This window comes from Vipera ursinii, assembly GCF_947247035.1.
Source record: "Vipera ursinii genome assembly, chromosome: 3".
NCBI lineage: Eukaryota > Metazoa > Chordata > Lepidosauria > Squamata > Viperidae > Vipera > Vipera ursinii.
The window spans coordinates 13,847,772-13,870,448 of NC_139516.1; the positions used below are offsets into that span (position 1 = coordinate 13,847,772).

General features: G+C 41.1%; 1 protein-coding gene and 1 long non-coding RNA gene across 2 annotated transcripts; one reads left to right on the top strand and one right to left on the bottom strand.

Annotated features, from left to right (window-relative positions):
- Positions 1-1,911: 1,911 nt before the first annotated feature.
- LOC310638800 lies at positions 1,912-10,677 on the bottom strand. The gene is made up of 4 exons (XR_014492189.1): positions 10,571-10,677; positions 10,074-10,371; positions 3,382-3,523; positions 1,912-2,015 (listed from the first exon to the last, which is right to left on the bottom strand). It is a non-coding gene; the product is annotated as an uncharacterized lncRNA (long non-coding RNA).
- A 2,246-nt stretch (positions 10,678-12,923) lies between these two features.
- On the top strand, positions 12,924-22,349 carry APCDD1L (APC down-regulated 1 like; the record flags this gene model as incomplete). Its single annotated transcript, XM_083358123.1, has 4 exons — positions 12,924-12,954; positions 13,659-13,833; positions 15,486-16,041; positions 20,828-22,349. The coding sequence occupies 4 exons, from the start codon at positions 12,924-12,926 to the stop codon at positions 21,590-21,592; spliced, it is 1,527 nt and encodes a 508-aa protein (XP_083214249.1). The 3' UTR covers positions 21,593-22,349.
- Positions 22,350-22,677: the final 328 nt, after the last annotated feature.

Genomic DNA, 22,677 nt, shown 5'->3' on the forward strand with positions numbered 1-22,677 from the left:
TGGCATACATAGTACTGAATTCTTTTCCACGATGTTTTCCTAATGAACTGATTTGTAGTTTTTCGCTGTACACTTTTAACAATAATTGATAGTAGATAGATGATATTCGTGACGTGTGTATCCTTTTTTCACTATTCCTCAAATTCTTTTTTCTATTTTCTTTTTATCTTCCTGCACTCCAGAGTGAAGTCCATTTATAACCTCTTCCAATTCTGGCTGTTTGGTATTAATGTCAAAGTGTTTTTAAATAGCTTATTTCTTCATGTCAAATCTCATTTCAGAAACTGAGGTTTTGCTCCATTGCTTTTTGAAACAACACATTCTATTGAAACATTATGGACTAGTCTCCTGATCTCACCTGCCTTTTTATTTCTGTTCTGCAAACTTAGAAAGCCACCTATATTTCTAAAGTTAAAGATAGAAATGACTGTTGTTTCCAAGAAGGAGAGTGAATAAGAGTTGAGGTTGAGTTTAGTCTTATCACTTTGGAGGCATTCTTAGGAAGTGGTCTTATTATAGCTGTTTTTACTTCTCATTCCTCTCCAATTTAATGTCCAGGTTAATTTTTAAATTATCCTGATAAAAATTCTGTGTCGCTCATTTTCAACTTATTTTGGAAGTGCCCTCGTGTGGTAGAAAAAGGAAGTGTCTGAGTTTCCAGCTATAATGGCAATAGAGCAGTGCTTTTTAAACTCTTTTCTCTTAGAACCCCTTCCTGCTGTTAAAAATTATCCCAAAGGAACGTTTGTTTGCATGGGTAATATTTATCAGTGTTTTCTGTATTAAAAAAAAGTTTGATGGGATTTTATTATTGGATTATTTTTCATCATAGGTTGGCAAGTAATTTGATTTAGCAGATCCCTGAAAGGGTCTTGGGGTAGCCCTAGAGTTCCTTGGATGGAATGGGCCAACTCTCCATGGCCAACTCACCGCGGGACAACTCACTGCGGGACAATTCCACAATTCAGTTTAATTATTTAAAAAAAAATTAAAAAATATTTTTTGTCATTCACATTTCATTCTGTCCCTCCTTTTGCAATCTTTCTTAAATCAGGTATAATAATAATAATAATAATAATAATAATAATAATAATAATAATAATAATAATAATAATAATAATAATAATAAGAAGAAGAAGAAGAAGAAGAAGAAGAAGAAGAAGAAGAAGAAGAAGAAGAAGAAGAAGAAGAAGAAGAAGAAGTAGTTGGAAGGGACCTTGGAGGTCATCTAGTCCAACCCCCTGCTCAGGCAGGAAACCCTATACCATTTCAGGCAAATGGCTGTCCAGTCTCTTCTTAAAAGCTTCCAGTGTTGGAGCATTCACCACTTCTGGAGGCAGGTTGTTCCACTGGTTAGTTGTTCTAACTGTCAGGAAGTTTCTACTTAGTTCTAGGTTGCTTCTCTCCTTGACTAGTTTCCATCCGTTGCTTCTTGTCCTGCTTTCAGGTGCTTTGGAGAATAGCTTGACTCCCTGTTCTTTGTGGCAGCCCCTGAGATATTGGAACACTGCTATCATGTCACCCCTCACCCTTCTCTTCATTAAACTACAAGGTCTGTGACCTTGACAACTTTAAGACTTGTGGACTTCAGCTCCCAGAATTCAGCTGGCTGAGAAATTCTGGGAGCTGAAGTCCACAAGTCTTAAAGTTGTCAAGGTTGCAGACCCCTGTCTTAAATGATTCTATTCCAACATTTCTTTGATATTAGGGTAAATCTTGTCCTGTTGCAAGTTGTCCCACAGCGAGCTGGCCATGGCAGGTTGTCTTAGACCCTCCGAGGACCCCACTTTAAGAAACACTGCAATGGAGTATTTTGCAGGGTTGCATGTCAAACTACGCTATTTTCCCCAGTGCAAATCTTCTAATAAAAGTTTGTGCAGAAGATTTGACTTTTTCTCAATATTTAGCAAAGGCAGGGTTTCTTCAACTGGCTTTTTCTCAAGGCAGGGAAAAGGTGACTGAAGTTCTTGCAAGATGAAGGTAGCCAGAAAACCTCAGCTCAGAATCTGCATCCACTACAGAATAAAGAAGGGTTGTGAATCAATATAAAAGAGAAATCTTAAACATTTATGTTGGCAGAGCTTAGAAAGGGCTGCAGCTTCAGCAGCTGTTATTTTTATACCGTTTATTAAATTGGGAAAGGCAAGTAGGAGAGAAAGTGGTAATGAAACCTCCTGGCATGGTTCTGCAGTATTGTACAAGTAGTCCTTGACTCACAGCCACAATTGTGCCAAAAGTTTCTGCTGCTAAGTGAGAAAGTTAAGTGAGTTTTACCCAATTTAGCAGTTTTGGCGATGTTGTAACAGTGATTTGGCACTGCGTTTTTCCAGGATGGTTTTCCCACTTTAGCCTACAGTTTGTCTGGGAGGAATCCCATCCAAGTATCAACCAGACCCAAGCATGATTAGCTTCTAAACACAGACAACCCGGGTGCTGCCATCTGCCCCATTCATAATATCAATAATAATAATAATAATAATAATAATAATAATAATAATAATAATAATAATAATAATAATAATTTTATTTGTATAGTCTGCTCCCCAGTTGTTTAGGCCTTTAAAACCCAATGCCAGCATTTTGAATGGCAATGAAAATGTTTTAGGGAAATGATTTTAAAAAATAGCAACATACTGTACTCTCAACCATGGTTTGCCCGAGCTATTCATAAAATGGGTCCAAATGTTTCATGTTAATACCAACAGCCAATTATCATGCACTGCCAGCCTTTCTGACACCTTTTCTGTGGAAGTTGGCATGCACAAAGGCTGGGCATTGTTGCCATTACTGTTCATTCCCATCATGAATACCATCACATTAGACCAGGGGGTCTTCAAACTTGGCAACTTTAAGACCTATGGACTTCAACTCCCAGAATTCCCCAGTCAGGCTGGCTAAGGAATTCTGGGAGTTGAAGTGCACAAGTCTTAAAGTTGCCAAGTTTGAAGACCCCCGCATTAGACCATCACAGTATATATACAGGTAGTCCTCGACTTACAACCACAATTGAGACCAAAATTTCTGTTGCTGAGACATTTGTTAAGTGAGTTTTACCCCGTTTTATGACCTTTCTTGCAACAGTTTTTGCCACAATTATTAAATGAATCACGGCAGTTGTTAACTTAGTAACATGGTTGCAAAGTGAATCTGGCTTCCCCTTTGACTTTGCTTGTCAGAAGGTCTCAAAAGGTGATCACATGACGCCGGGACACAGGACACTGTCATAAATATGAGCCAAGTGCCAGGCGTCTGAATGTTGATCCCTTGACTATGGGAATACTGCAACAGTCATAAGTGTGAAAAACCATCATAAGTCACTTTTTTCAGTGTGGTTGTCACTTTGAACGGTCACCAAATGAATGGTTGTTAGTGAAGGACTACCTGTAAACCAAGCTGAGATTCTGAGTTGGTTTGAGCTTGGAGCTGAGCAGAGCAGAGCAGGTTTTGAATGCGGAGAGATTCGTTCCAACCTTCCCATTTCCAAAATTCTTCTCCATCCCTTTTTCCTATCACTGTGTGAAATCTAGGTCAGAAAATGAAGTCAGAAGGAAAACCATGCTAAACATCATCTTTCTCCTACGGGAAGCCAGGCAGCCAGTCTGCAAGAGTCAATATTTAATCTAACTCAGTGACTTTAAATTGTGCACAACCTATTCTAAACTGAAGCCCTCCAGATTTGTCAGGAACGTGTTTTCCAGCATTCCTAGGCAACGGAAAACTGGCTGGGAATCACATTAGGAAAGCTTCTCACAGTTTCCTTCTTAGATTGTTTCCTTCTGTATTTGTTAACTTTTCTTTTTTCAACTACAGTCCCTTAATGATTTATCTCTTCTCTGCTCCTCTTACCTTCTTTTGTGGAGTAACTTTAACTTTAAACTCTCTGCTTTCTAATTTCCCATCTCCTTTGTAGAATTCAGTCCCTTAAGACTATTCCTACCACTCAGGGCCGTGTCAAGTTTTACTCCCTGAAGTTTTAGACACTCCCTTTAATTTTTCCTGAAGAAATTAGACCGCATATATTCTCAGAGCTTTGTTCTACAATATTGGAGTGTGTATGAATACCAAAAGGTTTGTTGTTATAGAAATGGTTAGTGTTATGTACTGGGCTTTTGGGTACCACACCACCTGCGTTGCTGGAGAGCTAACGGCTCTCCAGCAACCCAGACAGGCCGTCTCCGGGCCTGCAATTGGTCAGCCTAAGGCGGCAAGTGCGGGTTCAATCTTATTGGCTGCTACCATAGGGTTTGGCTATATATTGGGGCTGGGAGCAGCCCAAGCCTAAGTACAGTTACATCAAGAAATAAAGAATGAGTTTCTCTGTACCCAGCCTTGTGTCTTCATTTCTGCTCACCAGAACCCACGACATAACAGTTAGTACATATTACTATGTAAAAATAAAAAGCTGAGGCTGTATGTTATTATCTGACTCTATTGCACTTCAAAGAGTCGGAAATCAAGGCTTTTCTTTCATTTTCTCCTTTTACCCTGCACTTTTTCCTCTTCCCTTTTTCCTTCCCTAGTTTCCCAATCGTTTCATTTTTCTTAATATTTTATATTTTGATAAATTAATTTTAAAAAGGGAAGTGGGAATGTTTATGAACACCCTTTCCTACCTCGTCTCATCAATGCTGATTATTTCACATTGCACAGAAATTAAAGCATCCTAACTGCAGTGCTTTTCTCTTTTATTTTTCCCCTTATGTCTAATGCAGAAAAAAGAGGCTTTTTTAATGTGTTAGATTCCCTGATCGTCTTTTCAAAGCAACTGGGATATAAAACAATATTGGCTTGATGTATTTGCCAAGAAGACATAGTAAGGATTTAATCAAAGTGCATCACACATACCAGTTCAAATATGTTAGTGTGCATATAGTTGGGACATAAGCCACCAATAGACAACTAAAATATCCACATTCAAGGCATTTACTGATGTAAACAGGGGTCCTATTCCATTAATGGATTAATGTGTTTTCAGATGTTTACTAAAATGATGTGGCTTTTCTCTACAACATTCCAGAATTCGCAATCACATCAATGGCTAGTCTGAATAGGATTTTTCTGAGAGTTGTTATCCCAAAATACCTGCAGAAAACCTGGTTGCAAAATCCTGACTTAGATCTATAGGGTCTTCAGGAATGGAATCACACCCGCACCTTTGAACAGCTGCTGCACAACTCGCCTCTAGAAGGGCCCTGAAGCTCTTGGGCCACAAAATGGAAGGATGAAAGCTGGCTGGCTCTCTTTTCTGTGTAATTGTACCTTGGTGTTTTATTTTTTCTACCATTATCTGATGCCTGACTCAAGAATGCATTTTGTCCTGGAACAAATAGCCAGAGAATTGAGAGAAGACAAAGATGACTGAGCCTCTTAGTTGATGCATCTCTTTCGTTGATCAGTTCTCAAAAGATGTAGAGTCGACTTTCTATTCTGATTTGCTTAAAGAGAATGATTCTTACTAAAGTACTGATCAAATTGCCGGTCCATTGATCGGTTGATTGGTCAGTCAGTAGCTTGGAGAAAGAAAATAATACAGTGGTAAAGCAAGTCCATCTGCAACCTGGAACGGCACTTTTGATCGAGACCCCTAATGCCTGTTTGGCATTTGTAGCACGTTTTTTTGTGAAGTGGACAAGAAGCCAGGATTCTCTCTGTAATTTCCTTCCAACTCACCAGTTGAAATTATTGATTGATTCCATTGTTTCAGCCAATCTTGAAACCAGACATAGATGCATGAAGTCTCAGTTGATTTACTTTCATTTCACCTGCATTGCAGTTGAAACTGCCTTAAACTAAGGCAGTTTTCCCCTGAGATGCGATGACAGCTTTCCTGAGGGAATTCTTACCTCACCTCATCCTTTTGATTCCTCAGCTTCAGGCCTTCTAAAGGAAATGCTAATTTGAACGCTTTGCAGCTCCCCCTCAGTAGTCCACAAGAATTTTGTCGATTTCCTTCAGCACTCCATGAGCCCATGTAAAGTCCCAGGCTATTTGCTTCTCCTTGTTTTCATTTTCCGTAGGGTAGGGTGAAAGACTTTAGTTTCTTGACCTTCAGGAACCCACCACAGCAGGGGTCCTCAACCTTGGTAACTTTAAGATTTGTGGACTTTGCTGGTTGAGGAGTTCTGGAAGTTGAAGTCCACAAGTTTTAAAGTTGCCAAGGTTGGAGACCCCTGCACTACAGGACAATGATTTCCATTCTTTGTTTGTGGCATTTCACATCAGTAGATATGAAGATGATCACAGATTGCCTTCCAGCTGCAGGTAGTCCTTGACTTACAGTATGACCATTTGTTTAGCGCACTGAAAAAAGTGACTTATGAGCATTCCTTGCACTTAGGACTGTATCCCCATGGTCAGGCCATTAAAATTTGGGCACTTGGCAATAGGCACATATGTACGATGGTTACAGTATCCCAGGTTCATGTAATTGCAATTGGTGACCTTCCTAGCAAAGTCTGACAATTAAACTCAAGGAGAAAATCTGGATTCACTTAACAACCAAGCGATTCACTTTATAACAGCAGTGATTCTCTTAGCAACTGGGAAAAAAGATTGTAAAGTCAGGTGTGACTCAATATCTCTCTTATTTAGCAATGATCCAACTAAGATGATCCAAGGCCCGGAGACTAAAACATATGAAGAATGGCTGCAGGACTTAGGTTTGGCTAGTCTAAAGAAAAGAAGAAACAGGGGTGAAAATGATCGCAGTATTCCAGTATTTGAGAGGCTGCCACAAAAAAGAGGGGGTCAAATTATTCTCCAAAGCACCAAAGGGCAAGACAAGAAACAGTGGTTGGGAACTGATCAAAAAGAGAAGCAACCTGGAATTAAGGAGAAAGTTCCTAACAGTGAGGACAATTAATCAGTGGAACAGCTTACTCCCAGAAATTGTGGACGCTCCATCACTGGAGGTTTTAAAGAAGAGACTGGACAGCCACTTGTCTGAGATGGTTTAGGTTCCCCTGCTTGAGCGGGGGGGCTGGACTAGAGGAGAAATTGTGCTTAAACACTATTCCAATAACTATCCATGACTATTCTGGAATTTCAACTACCTTATGTTTGCTTTTTTCTGGAATTGCTAATTATAATCAGGGAAGCTCTGATCCTTTCATCTCTTAAGTTTAATTCAGTTTTGGAAAATGCATCCCAGTTTTCGTGGACTTCTGTGGGGATCTCTGCATTGCATCTTTTACCAGAGATGTAAAAGAGACCCTAAAGAGCAAGATATTTACTTGGGTGAATTCCATGAACCTTAGTACCAAGTATTGTGGATGTATTATCTTCCTGCTGAAAGATCAGTTGTATGGCTTGCGGGGGGGGGGGGGGAGGGGGCTGTCTTAGATTTCATAGTCCACCTAGAAGGAAAAGACAAGTGCCTTTATTCAGCTGCACCTGGTGAAGTGGTTGCTATTAACATTGAAGAAAAAAGAAAACATCTGGCTATATTGATTTGTCCTTAATCATTTTTCTTCCTAATTGCAGGAAAACATACAACTCTATACAGAGCATTTTGATAAATGTACTGAAACTCCAGTTCCAGTCAAATGTGGCAGCTGTATTTCATCAATTGCTTGGTAGACACATTTTCTTGGTTATGATGTTACTTCTTGTTTGTTTCTGGACCTATCACAAGTTACAGTCTTTGTTAACCAAAGTCCTAAAAGATATCAGCATAACAGAGTTGGAAGAGACCTTGGAGGTCTTCTAGTCCAACCCCGTGCTCAAGCAGGAAACCCTATATACCAGGGGTCCCCAACCCCCGGTCTGTGGACCAGTACCAGGCTGCAGCATGCCAGCAACTGGTCCACACAAAAAAGAAAAGCCCCATCCATAGGATGCAGGCAGCACACAAAACCACACACCCTCCGGTCCATGGAAAAACCTCTCTCCACGTAACCAGTCTCTGGTGCCCCAAAAGTTGGGGACCTCTGCTATATACCATTTCAGACATTATCAAATTTATTTATTATTTATTTTTATTTAATTTAATTTGTATACCGCCCTTCTCCTGAAGGACTCAGGGCGGTGAACAGGGCAATAAATACTAAAATACCGAAATAGAAAAATTAAGAAGAGATTAAACCATAATGCCCAAATACAACAAATAAATTACATAAAAACAGTAATCAAACCCAAACCCATCAGACCAGGCCGGCTTGTTCAAACAAATAGGTCTTTAGATCACGACGGAAGGAGCGAAGGTCGGGAGCGATCCGGAGCTCAACCGGTAAACGGTTCCACAGATCAGGCGCACCCACAGAGAAGGATCTCCCCCTGGGGGTCACCAGTCGGCACTCTCTGACCGGTGGCACCCTGAGGAGGCCCTCTCTGTGGGAGCGCACTGGGCGGAGGGAAGTTGATGCCGGCCGCAGGTGCTCCCTAAGGTTTAAGGTGACTCATAAACACTCCTTCCATATGAGATTTCCCACAAGTTACCATACTCAGTTGGCTCTTTTTAATTGCTTTGCAACCAGTCAAAGTTGCAACAGACCCCCCCCAACCCCATTTATGACTTGGAGTTCCAATGCACTCCCCCCACACACAGTTAAATGGTCGCATTTTCGGTACTTGACAACGAGCTCATTTTTATGGCCAGTTGCAGAATTTCACAGTCATGTGAACACTATTTATGATGTTTTTGTCTGTTTTTGGCAAAAAACAAAACAAAAGACCCAGCTACAGGAATACATTGATTTGCTTAATAGCTGTTGGGTTCACTTAACATCCATGGCATAATTTTTATGACTGCTGCAAAAAAAGTTATAAAAGTGGGTCCTGTCATGTGGGCATCTCAACTTATGGTTGTCATAATGTAAAATGGGAATTCTGGGCTCCATTACAGTTCTAGGGTGAGAACTACATGTAAATATTTTTAAAAGAGGAAAACAACCTTTCTCAGCTGGTGTCATCCAGAAGTGTTAGGTTATGACCGCTTAAGCACCACGCACTAAGCGGAGGCTTGTCAGCATTTATTCAACTACCATCCCCCCAAAATCCCCACAACTCAGCAATTCCTGGTCCCTTCCCAAGTCTATGCATCCAATTCACACCTACAACTCAAAAGCAAGGCTCAAGCACATGCACATGCACACACACACACACACACACACACACACACTCCGTGCAACTTCCTGGCAATGGAAGTCCAAGGGAGCAGCAACGCTCCTGTTGTGATTCAGTGTCAGCCTGTGATACTGGCAGCTGAGTCTGATGATTCTGAAGAGGAGGAGGAGGAGGGGTTTGGAGAGCCTTTGGTGTCAGAGGGAGGCTCTGATACACTGCAGGACTCTCAGCCTGGACCCTCCCGTCATGTTCCTCATGAAACTCAGCCATGTGAGCACGAGGTATTGGACATAGATGATTCACAGCTGGATCTATTCAGGGATGCTAGGAGCAGGAGGCATTCCAGCAGAGTAGAACAGAAAAAGGCCATGAGGCAACTCGGTGAGAGGAGGAGAAGGCAATGAGAAGCCATGCCTTGGGACTGCTGATAAAAGGGGAAGGTGTGGGAGGTGCTGGTTGCTGAAGGCAACCGTTTGAAGATCTTCTGCTAGAGTCCTGGTCTGTTATTCCTGTTTAACTCTTGTTTGAACCTTTGGTTTAACTCTTGTTTGAACTTTTGATTTCTTTGTAAATAAATTTGGTTGGGTTTTTACAGCCTGTTGACTATAAAAAGGGGTTGTCCCTGACATTCAAACAGAGCCGGTCATAGGCTGGAACAGAACAGCTCCGGAAGCAAGACAGGATCTCAACGTCAGCAAAATTCACGACAGATGACTTGGAACTTCACGGCACGGAGAGTCCATCGGGAACACAGCCAAATCTGGAATAGAGCCACGTCACCGTTAGCCCACAGACGTCAAGGCAAAGAATCAAACACGAATCAACAAGGATTCTGGAGCAAGGTTTTTCCCAGAGCTGAGAGAGTGTTGCTGCGAAATACAACACTTGTTCCCATCAAAAGCCCCTCCTCATGGCATCTCCTTAAATGCTACTCTCCAGGTGATCCTCATGAGGAGGGGTGGGGCGCCCTCCTACACAAGTAGTCGGCTCACCCTACACTGCCTCCTTACCATTCTCCGTGCTTGGTGATCGGGCGGGGGGAGGCATTTGCTCGTCTCCGGAACTCTGCCACTCCTCTGCTCCATTGCCTGCCCTTTCCATCTCCTACCCCCTTCCTCGGTCAGTCTGCACCCTCTCTTCCTCCCTGCCTACTCTTCCAAGGCCCGAGGGACCCAGGACTGCCTCGTCCTTGTCCCCAGATCATTCCTCATGGGGCATAGGGACCATGCCATCTCCCTCCGTCGGCCCCGGCTCCATCTTTTCCTCCTCCTTGGACCCGGGCTCCAACAGGGTCACAACATGTTGGGACTGTAAGAGAAAAAAAAATTAGTGGGTGTTATGTTGGAAAAAAGGCTGTCTTTAAACATTGCTCTGGTTTTATCTAAAGAGTAGAAACGGAAAGTCAGATCTGGTCCTTTGATGCTTTAATTAAAATTAAAAAATATTTTTTTAAAAATACATCTTGCCAGGATGTTCCTTATTGAAAACCAGAACACCAGAAAATTACCTCCTGTAAATAGAACATGGTAGTTGGAAACGGATGTCAGCAGACTTAATTTTGGGCCTCTTGGCTAGATCTCCAGAGATAAAATACAATAAAAAAAAGAGAGATTGATTGCAGCCAGGCAGACAGTACTAGGTTTGTTTATGTAATTTTTTTACTTTCCACTTCACTCTTCAGCAAGTGATGGTTTTCATATGAGGCTTACTAAAAATACAAATCAAATATAAAACTTAAGATCTTGTTATTATTGTTCATTTCCTTTTGTTTCATTTCACTTATCACCTCCATCCAAGTAGATGCTGGAGAGTTCACATATATTAGTATTGCAAAACCATGATAATAAATGATGCAGCATTTTAGATTTTTTAAAAAACACCCTTCCTTTATTATTTTTATAAATAACTCAGCAAATAATGCAGTCACATCTTCATATGACTAACAGTGTTATGTATTGAGGTTTGGAAAACATCTATTCACATGTATATTGGGAACTAACAGTTCCCCTGCACAGTAAGGCATTTGATAAAGTAGATCACAACCTACTACTTGATAAGATAGAAAAATGTGGGTTAGATAGCATCACCACCAGATGGATTCGTAGCTGGCTGACAGGCCGTACTCAGCGTGTGGTCCTCAATGGAACTGCATCTATATGGAAGGAAGTGTGTAGTGGGGTGCCCCAGGGCTCTGTTCTGGGCCCAGTGCTCTTCAACATCTTCATCAACGATTTGGATGAGGGGGTAGATGGGGAACTCATCAAATTTGCAGATGACACCAAGCTGGCAGGAATAGCCAAGACTCCAGAAGATAGGCTTAAGATACAGGAGGATCTGGACAGACTTGAACACTGGGCACTATCTAACAAAATGAAATTCAATTGTGAAAAAAGTAAGGTTCTGCATTTAGGCAGGAAAAATCAAATGCACAGGTATAGTATAGGTGGTACCTTGCTCGATAGTAGTAACTGTGAGAGGGATCTCTGAGTCCTAGTGGACAATCACTTAAATATGAGCCAGCAGTGTGCTGCAGCTGCCAAAAAAGCCAACACAGTGCTAGGCTGCATTAACAGAGGAATAGAATCAAGATCACGTGAAGTACTAATACCACTTTACAATGCCTTGGTAAGGCCACACCTGGAATACTGCATCCAGTTTTGGTCACCACGATGTAAAAAAGATGTCGAGACTCTAGAAAGAGTACATAGAAGAGCAACAAAGATGATTGGGGGACTGGAGGCTAAAACATATAGGGAACAGTTGCTGGAATTGGGTATGTGTAGTTTAATGAAGAGAAGGGTGAGGGGTGACATGATAGCAGTGTTCCAATATCTCAGGGGCCGCCACAAAGAAGAGGGAGCCAAGCTATTCTCCAAGGCACCTGAAAGCAGGACAAGAAGCAGTGGATGGAAACTAGTCAAGGAGAGAAGCAACCTAGAACTAAGGAGAAACTTCCCGACAGTTAGAACAATTAATCAGTGCAACAACCTGCTTCCAGAAGCTGTGAATGCTCCAACACGAAGTTATTAAGAAGAGACTGGACAGCCATTTGTCTGAAATGGTAGATTGTGAATCCAGGAGATTGTGAAGTCTGTCCATGTGTTGTGCAAGTTAGAAGTTTTCATCAAGTTTTCATCAGGTCTTGTGACTGCAAGTTGGTGATCATGTTCACTTTGCTAGCCTTCTGCCTGTTTGTCCTGTATAATGGCTGTTACAGTTTTTACACTTAGCTCTCTCAGCATAGATGAAGCCCTCATCTTCTAAGATAATTGTTATGGATAGCTTTGTTTTCATTTGTCAGAGATGTAGAACCATCAGTTGCTGGTGAAACAAGAAGGTGAGCAGGAGAAGAAGAGGGGTGACATGATAGCAGTTGTTCCAATATCTCAGGGGCTGCCACAAAAAAGAGAGGGGTAAACCTATTCTCCAAAGCGCCCGAAGGCAGGACAAGAAGCAACGGATGGAAACTAGTCAAGGAGAGAAGCAACCTAGAACTAAGGAGAAACTTCCTGACAGTTAGAACAACTAACCAGTGGAACAACCTGCCTCCAGAAGTGGTGAATGCTCCAACACTGGAAGTTTTTAAGAGACTGGACAGCCATTTGTTTGAAATGGTAGGGTTTCCTGCCTGAGCAGGGTGTTGGACTAGAAGACCTCCAAGGTCCCTTCCAACTTATATTATTATTATTATTATTATTATTATTATTATTATTATTATTATTATTATTATTATTATTATTATTATTAATTATTATTATTATTATTTGTATTGAACTCTAACAGTTCTGGCAGGAGCCAAAGTGGCGGGATCATTGGGTTCAATCTGATTGGTTGTATGAAGGTACAGTATATAAGAATGCATGTACACCCTCAGTACAGTTATGATTGCCAGTAAAGCAACTGTTCATTTGTACTCATCTGCCTGGTGTCTTCACTACGCTTCAGAACCCGATACACAATAAACAGCATTAGCTCAAAAGCAAAAGTAAAACAATATGAAAAACAATAAAAGTTTGCTTTGTTTTTTGATGACGCATGCTTGTATATACATGACAGAAGAGACTGAATTCTGTTGGCGCTCTGAAACTATTATTATTAAATTGTGACATTTTAAAAGTTATTCCTATTGCTATTTCATTTCTCTTAACAGACAAGCCTTAATTTTCCCTTCTCTTCATAATAGTGTCTGTAATTTTCTTTTTATTTAATATGTAAAATAGAAAGAAAAATAGAAATAGATTAAGGGGAAGTGTGAGGTGCACGGGAAAAGAAAAAAAAGGTGTTGACTTCCAATTTTTCTTAGCACAGTTCAAAATAAAAGCACTCTAGCCTCAACTTTTTGTTTTCACACATTATTATATACCGTAACTAACCATTTCTATAACAGCAAATCTGTCTATCTAGCTAATCGACACCCTGACCCTAAAACCTTATCTTCATAATAGTAAAATGGACATCACAGTGACCTTCCATGTAATGGCAGAGGAAAAGTGATATTAACAAATGCTATTACTTCTTTTTAGGAACTGAAACACTGTTGCTGAGAGTTCTCTACCTCTGTCCTAAAATAAAAATAATCTAATTTTTCTTTTAAGCCTTTGCATCTGGAAAGAAAATATGGGATGTCCCCAGAGCACACATCAGCCAGCTCAGCTCAGAAAAAATAAGATGGGAGCCGCAGTGCCAGTACCAATTGCGCCACCTTCAGGATGGTGCAAGAATTTCAACTGTTCTACCGCCACGGTTAGAAGGTCATTGGATCTCAACAGGGTATGTGTGAACTTTGTCTCAAAATGCAGAGGTGCAGGATAACATGACCACTTATGTCGGGGTGACACATTCAGTGTATTTGATTGTCAAGGTGGGCTTTTGTTAAAATATAGAATGTATTTCTTATTTCCTGGGGGTGGGGTGGGGGCAAACCTGTTCCTTTCTTGCAATAGTGTCTTTTATGGCACTTTAAAAACCAATACATAGTTGTAGTAATCAGATGCTGTCTTTAAAGTCCTCTAGTTGGGAAGGTAGGAAAAATATATATATAAAGCTGCAAATTGCTTTTTTGACGTTACCTAGGATCCTAAGTTTTAAAAAGTATCAGCTCAGATACATCTGCAGATTTTTGAATTACAAAAAGTTCTAAAGTTCTAAAAGTTTCTTGGACACCTCTTGGATTCATTTCTTGATACATTTGTGTAGACCTTGCTGTCTTAGTGCATGAAAAATAAGACACAGAAGAATTTCCTTAAGTGCACAGCCTCAGGTTATAGTACTTCAATGCTACTGATAAGGTAGGGATCTCCAAATTTGAGCCCCAAAATGCAATGGCCTGTGATTCTCAGAATGTCCAGTCTGGTTTGACAAGATAGTCATCTTTATAAAGTAGGAAATCGCAGCTCACAGATGCTTCTCTATCCCCAGTCTTCCCATTTTTAAAATGTCTTTAGTAAAATGGAATATATTTGTCTCATCTTTCAATCCAGAGGGCCACATATATTTTCCTTAAGCCAACCCTGCAGACTTGGCAGATCAGATCTTTTATAAGAAAAATGAGACAATGCCAGACTTTTGATAGCTCTGGAATTTCCCCAGTGATGAAATTCTTGTTCCAAATAATGACTTTATTTTGTTCTATAAATTATTCCTTTGTTTTGTTTCTATCAGGACAGGAGATTTGGAAACAGCACCACAGAGTTGACTAATTCACAAAATGGCTGCCTTGGTAACTGTGGCCATTCACAAAAGGCAAATGAGATGTCAAGGATATTTTCTCCCTTTGCAGTGGACTTTTGTAAGATCAAAAAGCGTTCTAGTAAATAAATATGCTGGAAGAGGCCCTTTCCATATGGCTGCTTTTTGTTAATATTTGAAATTAAAATAACCTTTAAAAAAATAAAGAAATCAGATGCAATTCTGGGAACCCATTGGTGCTGTCATGCTGTTCCTGGAACTGAAGTTATTTTGCTAAGTTCTACTCAACTCTCTAAATTTATCCTCTTAACAATTTTGTTGAATTGTCCAGCAGCTTAGCTGCTGTGCCATGTTTGATATCTAATAGGTTTACTAATAGAGTGTTGGCACATATCTACTTTTGGCAACTAAAAAGTATTATAGAGTTGGAAGGGAACTTGGAGGTCTTCTAATCCAACCCCCTGCTCAATCAGGAAACCCTATACCATTTCAGACAAATGGTTGTCCAATCTCTTATTAAAAACCTCCAGTGATGGAGCACCCACAATTTCTGGAGGTAAGTCATTACACTGATTGTTCTAACTGTCAGAAAAAATTCTCCTTAGTTCTAGGCTGGTTCTCTCCTTGATTAGTTTCCATCCATCTTGCCCTGCCCTCAGGTGCTTTGGAGACTAGGTTGAGCCCCCTCTTCGTTGTGGCAACCTCTAACAGGAATTTCTTCCCCTTGTCTTCAGGTGTGAAGTGCGCCCAGGACCTGAATTCCTTACTCGGTCATACATGTTCTTTGCTAACCGCCTGTTCAAAGCTTATCAGTTTTACTACCGTGACCCTTCCTGTAGAGAGCCCACCTACTCTCTGGTCATTAAAGGGAGAATCAGGCTCCGGCAGGCATCCTGGATCACCCTAGGTGCTACAGAAGCAGATTATCACCTTCATAAAGTTGGCATTGTCTTCTACAGCCAGAGGGCCATGCAGGAAATGGTCGCCCGTCTCAACCAAACAGGAGTGCGCTGCAGTGGATTTTTGCCAGCTGGACGGACTTGGGCTCCTGATGCCCTCTATGAGCTTCTGAGTGCTAAAGGGGAAGAGGACTGCACCCCTGGCCTTGGCTTTGCCATGCATGAGCTTAGCCTGGTACGAGTGGAGAAGTACCACCAGCCTTTGCTCCTCCAGCACAACCAGGGGAGCAGGGAGGTTGAGGAGTTGTATCTTGGAGACATTCACACTGAATGGTCAGAGAGGCTTCAGTATCGGCCTACAGGATATCAGCGCCCACTGCAAAATGCCATGGTAAGACCTATGCTTTCAGGGAATTTCTATTAGAGTATTATTAACTTTTATTGTTGGGTCCCACCAAAAGTGCATAGAAAGAATAACAGAATAGAGTTGGAAGAGATCTTGGAGGTCTTCTAGTCCAACCCCCTGCTCAATCAGGAAACCCTGAACCATTTCAGACAAATGGTTGTCCAATCTTCTTAAAAGCCTCCAGTGTTGGAGCACCCACAACTTCTGGAGGCAAGTCATTCCACTGCTTAATTGTTCGGTCAGGAAATTTCTCCTTAGTTCTAGGTTGGTTGTCTCCTTGATTAGTATCCACCCATTTCTTCTTGTTCTGCCTTCAGGTGCTTTGGAGAATAGATTGATCCTCTCTTCTTCTAGCACAGGGGTGTCAAACTCACAACATCACATGACATGTCGCAACATATTGCGACTCTTTTGCCATTGTCAACAATAGGGTGGGTGCAGTTTCACTATGATGCATCCAACCTGTGGGCCAGCAGTTTGACACCCTTGTTCTAGAATGAGCCTAGGATAGAAGGAGTAATAAGGAAAAAGTAGTACACCATTATTTCTTAGGAAAATGTCATTACTAGAGGAAATAAGCCTGAATGTAATTAACAGCAGGCCTGGAGACCCAACTCTTAATGCAGGTGAAATGTGATTAGTCAGCCGGCCTTGATTCCTTTTTTTTTTTGCTTTGTTTTTGCTCAGAAGCTTGGTTTTCTTCCTAAAATGTATATTTGTATCAAAATCATAACTAATCAATTTAGAAAGATGATTGATCTTTAAGATAAGTTCATTGCACTTCAGCAGAAAAACCCTTGTGAGCATTACCAGACGGGAACAGAAGGAAAGCATAGGGAGAGAAAGAAGAAAAATGGATTTTCCACCTATTTAATATTGCAACAACTGGGGTGATAGAATAACACACAAACAAACCATCCTCTTAGGCACATGTTCAAACTGGCATTGTTGTTGTTGTTAGTTGCGAAGTCGTGTCCGACCCATCGCGACCCTATGGACAACGTTCCTCCAGGCCTTCCTGTCCTCTACCATCTTCTGGAGTCCATTTAAGCTCACGCCTACTGCTTCAGTGACTCCATCCAGCCACCTCATTCTCTGTCGTCCCCTTCTTCTATTGCCCTCAATCTTTCCCAGCATTAGGCTCTTCTCCAGTGAGTCCTTCCTTCTCATTAGGTGGCCAAAGTATTTGAGTTTTAGCTTCAGGATCTGGCCTTCTAAAGAGCAGTCAGGGTTGATCTCCTTTAGGACTGACCGGTTTGATCGCCTTGCAGTCCAAGGAACTCGCAGGAGTCTTCTCCAGCACCATAGTTCAAAGGCCTCAAGTCTTTGGCACTCAGCCTTTCTTATGGTCCAACTTTGCACAATCTTAGTTGCTGTAAGACTTTTGAGGAGAACCTTGAAAAGAGCTACTGATCAAAATACAGGTAGTCCTTGACTTACAACAGTTCATTAAGTGACTGTTCAAAGTCACAACGGTACTGAAAAAAAATGACATGCTCATTTTTCCCACTTACGACCATTGCAGCATCCCCATAGTCACAGGGGATCAAAATTGTGGCACTAGACAACTGGCATCTATTTAAGATGGTTGCAGTGTCCCTGGGATCATGTGATCCCCTTTTGCTACCTTCTGACAAGCAAAGTCAATGGGGAAGCCAGATTCACTTAACAGCCACATTACTGCAATGAAATCTACATTTCACCACACCTTATACCGGTTTTAAATTAATTTTGCAAAGACTTCCTGTTTACCATCTGGTTTACCTCATGCCTCCATGGTTTTGGCCCAGGATAACTCTGCTTTAATGCAGAGGAACGAGAGATCAAATTGCCAACATACGCTGGATCATGGAGAAAGCTAGAGAGTTCCAGAAAAACATCTACTTCTGCTTCATTGACTATGCTAAAGCCTTTGATTGTGTGGATCACAACAAACTGTGGCAAGTCCTTAAACAGATGGGTGTACCAGACCATCTTATTTGTCTCTTGAGAAACCTATATGCGGGCCAAGAAGCAACAGTGAGAACTGGACACGGAACCACTGATTGGTTCAAAATTGGGAAAGGAGTCCGGCAAGGCTGTATACTGTCGCCTTGCCTATTTAACTTATATGCAGAGCACATCATGAGAAAGGCAGGGCTAGAGGAATCCAAAGTTGGAATTAAGATTGCCGGAAGAAATATCAACAACCTAAGATATGCAGATGATACCACTCTAATGGCAGAAAGTGAAGAGGAACTGAAGAGTCTCTTGTTGCAAGGGAAGAAGGAGAGTGCAAAACTTGGGTTGAAACTAAACATTAAGAAAACCAAGATCATGGCATCCGGCCCTCTCAATTCCTGGCAAATAGATGGGGAAGAAATGGAGGTAGTGACAGATTTTATTTTCCTGGGCTCCAAGATCACTGCAGATGGGGACTGTAGCCAAGAAATTAAAAGACGCTTGCTCCTCGGGAGGAAAGCCATGGCAAATCTAGACAGCACACTAAAAAGCAGAGACATCGCCCTGTCAACAAAAGTACGTATAGTCAAGGCTATGGTCTTCCCAGTTGCAATGTATGACATTACTAAAATGGGGCAAACTCACTTAACAACTCTCTCACTTGGCATCAGAAATTTTGCACTCAGTTGTGGTCATAAGTCAAGGACTACCTGTATTCCAAGCACACAATTGCATGGGCTGGTTTCCTCCTGGTTGCTTAAGCTATCTTGTATTTCATGTGGATTTATTTTAGGATGTTGTGTGCACTTGGCCATTTAGAGAGGATTATTTATTTGTTTTTATTTATATCCCACATTTATTATTTCTGTAAACAACTCAAGACGGTGAACTTATCCAGTAACCTTTCTCCTATTTTCCCCACAACAGCAACCCTGTGAGGTGTTAGGTTCAGAGAGAGTGACTGGCCCAAGATCACCCAGCTGGCTTAGTGGTTTAATATAAAGCAGGGGTCTTCAAACTTGGCCCTTTTATGACTTGTGGACTTCAACTCCCAGAATTCCTCAGCCAGGCATGCTGGCTGAGGAATTCTGGGAGTTGAAGTCCACAAGTCATAAAAGGGCCAAGTTTGAAGACCCCTGATATAAAGCATGAATCTAGTGATGGACTTCTCAGTAGTAGGTTATTTCTACTGAGATAGTGATAAGAGTCTAATATGCTCATTCTATGTTTCCCTCAAACTTCGTTGAAATGGAGCATTCCTACAACCTGGAGGAAAATCAGTTGCTTTCCACTATACTAATTGTTAGCAGAAACTTCTCCAGGACTGTTATTTCTCTTTTCAATCAATCAATCAATCAATCAATCAATCAATCAATCAATCAATCAATCTCCACATCAACACAGACAGACAGACCCAACCCCAAATTGCTTCTGTACAAAATAGCTCTTTGATTTTTCCCAAATCTGTACTTGTTTTAACAAAAAAATCCCTCCCATTTTGGGGAAATTATCTTTCATTATTAAAGTATTTCCTGCTTTAAAAGAGAACATACATATTTCAGTAACTACTGGGCTATTTAGTTATTACAGACTTTGTAGCATCAATGCTCCTTAGAGTGACAGTTGCAATAAGGTGGTTAAAAATGGTTGAGTTACAGCAGACTTCAGTCAACATGTCAAATTGCCCTGGTGCTGAGCTAACTACTGTGTTACTTAAATCTCCTTCTCATACAAACAAGGCTGGCGTCTCTCAAAATTAACCATATAGAACAGCTCATAGCTTATAAAAACAGACATCATTCACCATAAATCCTTTGGTGCCCACTATGATAATTAGAACAGGAGTTAACTTCAAATGCTGATCAGAAACCATATGAGCGACTGCATACATAGTTAGCTATAATTCCTGAGACCAGCAAGGTTAGAAAAACACCCTTCCTTGTTGTGAATTAAACAAACAAATAAATTGTTATAAGATGACTTCTAAATCAGGCTTCCCAGCTGGTGTTTTGTAGATGTGTTTCGCTACAACAATTATTTACTTGGGCTGATTTGGAAATAGGAGAGTTGTAATTCAGCACGCAAAGGTCAACATTTCAATATGCTGGTATCATATTACTTTGTCCATTAAGACATTACAGTCTTGAAGTGGATGGTATTCAGATGCTCTGATTTCTACTGTATTACAACCAATGCCATTTTGTTATTTTTATTAGCTTAACAAATTCAGGATATCAACATTCAGCATATGTCTGTCTTATAAACTTCTTCCCACAAAGTTCAGTAAACCTTGAGCAATTTAGTTTTTTGGGTTCAGAACAGTCAAGAAATGTTTTATTTTGAGGGTAGTCAAGAGTAAACAGTGCTACATATTAATACAAATTATCTGCTGGAATTAGGGAAGTGAAGAGTGTTTTGGCCTATCTGGGGGTTTAATTTCCTGTAGTTCAAACCAAGCTCCATTAATATTTCATACTTTATAGGTTTTTTGGCGTTCAACTGTGTTAAACAAAATCTCCCAGCATCCCTCACCATTGACCATTGTGGAAAAGGCTGTTGTGAATTACAGTTTAGCACAGGGTACCTGCAGGTGTGATCAAAACTCCATCTGTGCTTCCATTTATAAAGCACAGGTAGCACTTCAATTGCCCATCACAGTGACCATCTTTTCTGACACATACCATGTGGACACCCCAGTTCATCAACAGTTAGAAAAATTGCTTCAAATTTGTCTTTAAAACAGAAGTTCATCTTTGCTCCTGAAATGTGTTCTCCATGATAGGAAACATTAACAATGCAATTAAAATGTTGCTACCATTTTCTTCCACAGCACCACATTCATCCTTGTCCTGCCTGTGGGATTATATACAGAGCTGACGAACATAACCCGCCAGTATTACCAGCCAGAGCTGAGCTTCCTATGCTGCTCAGCGGCCACTGGGTCAGCTCTCGCTGCGAAGTACGCCCAGCTGTGCTTTTCCTTACCAGATATTTCATCTTCCATGCCAACAATCGCAGCTGGGAAGGCTACTATCACCACTACTCTGACCCTCTCTGCAAGCAACCAACTTTCACCGTCTATGCCTTGGGTCATTACAATGAGGGAGCACCATCCCTCATTGTGAGAGGAGGCACAGAGCTGATCTTCAAGGTGACCCATGCTCGGGTGACACCTATGGATCAGGTCACCGTGTCCATGCTGAACTCCTCTGATTTGGGGAGTTGCGGAGAGGCTGGATCTTGGCACATTGGGCAGGAGCTCGATGTGACTCACACCAATGGGTGTGCAGCTCTAGGTATTAAGCTCCCCCACACTGAGTATGAACTCTTCCGCCTCGAACGAGATGGAAAAGACCAGAGCCTGCTCTTTATTGGTGAGAGACCAACCGATGGGTCAAGTCCTAACACTCTCGGTAAGAGGCCCACGTCTTACCAGTCTCCTCTTCTCCAGTGTGGTGGGCCCTCAGGAACTTTGGCAAGACATAGTATGCCACACAGTCCAGAAAAATTAAGTGCCCAAGTGAACCATGAAGCACCAAAAACTCCCTTATCTCTGCTGGTGTTTCTTGCTACATTGCTAGTCATCTGGGATTAAAAGCTTGCTCATGGAACAGCAGAAACCGCAGTGTTCAGGCTTTGTGTAGCCATACCAAAAAATAAGCACACTCAAAGGTGTTTTTTTTTTTACAGATTGCAAAAAATTATGTTTCTTTGACAGCTATGATTTCCACCGCCATGCTTGCTTGCATACAGACATCGATCTGTAAATTGTTTTTTTTTAAATTTTTTAAATGGAAGTCATTCACTTTTCATCAGGTGACTCAATACACACAACTGCCTATTTCTGAAGCAGTTTTTCTCAATCTCAGAAACTTTAAGATGCACGGACTTCCATTCCCACAATTAAATTAAGCTGGGTGGAGAATTCTGGGAGTTGAAGTCCACACATCTGCAAGTTCCTAAATTGAGAAACACTTTTCCGAAGGGTCCAAGTAGATAGGAAAAGTTTTTTGGAGGGTGAAGGTTCGTTTTCCGAACTTGTGGGTTGGTTTCCAAATGGTTTGTTACCAGGCTAGGTAACATGTTCAGTGGGGCTTAGGGGAACCAAACACCACTGAAGATGTTACCTCTCCTGGTAACGAAACATTTGGAAATCAACCCACAAGCTCGGAGAACGAACCTTCACCCTCATCCTACACCAGAGCTACAGATATTTGCCACTTTTGCAAAATAATAATAATAATAATTTCCTTCCAAGACATCCCGCTGTTTAAACTTCTGTTGTGCGTTGAAGCAATATTACTTTCACCAATTTTTCTTCTTGACATTGCTTCGTAGTGTTTTTATTGATATGCAGCCACCACTTTTTACAATGCAAAAAGGTATCAGTGTTGAAATAATAAAAGGATGAGAGAAATTGAATTCTGGCTGCCATAAGAAAGAACTGCGTGATGTAATGTACAAATAAATTAAGAGCTTTATGAGGAGCTTATTTGCCAGGTGGATGGTCCATCTCAGCAAGAGGGAAACGCCTTTCTTGGTAGAGCAAATACCTAGGATGATGGTCTTCCATAATTGTTTTGTTGACCAGTTGTAAGCAGGTTTAAATTGTCTTTAAAATAAAAATTGTATGGTTTCAGTCCTCAGGGAGAATAAGCTAAAAAAAATGTAGACCTGTCA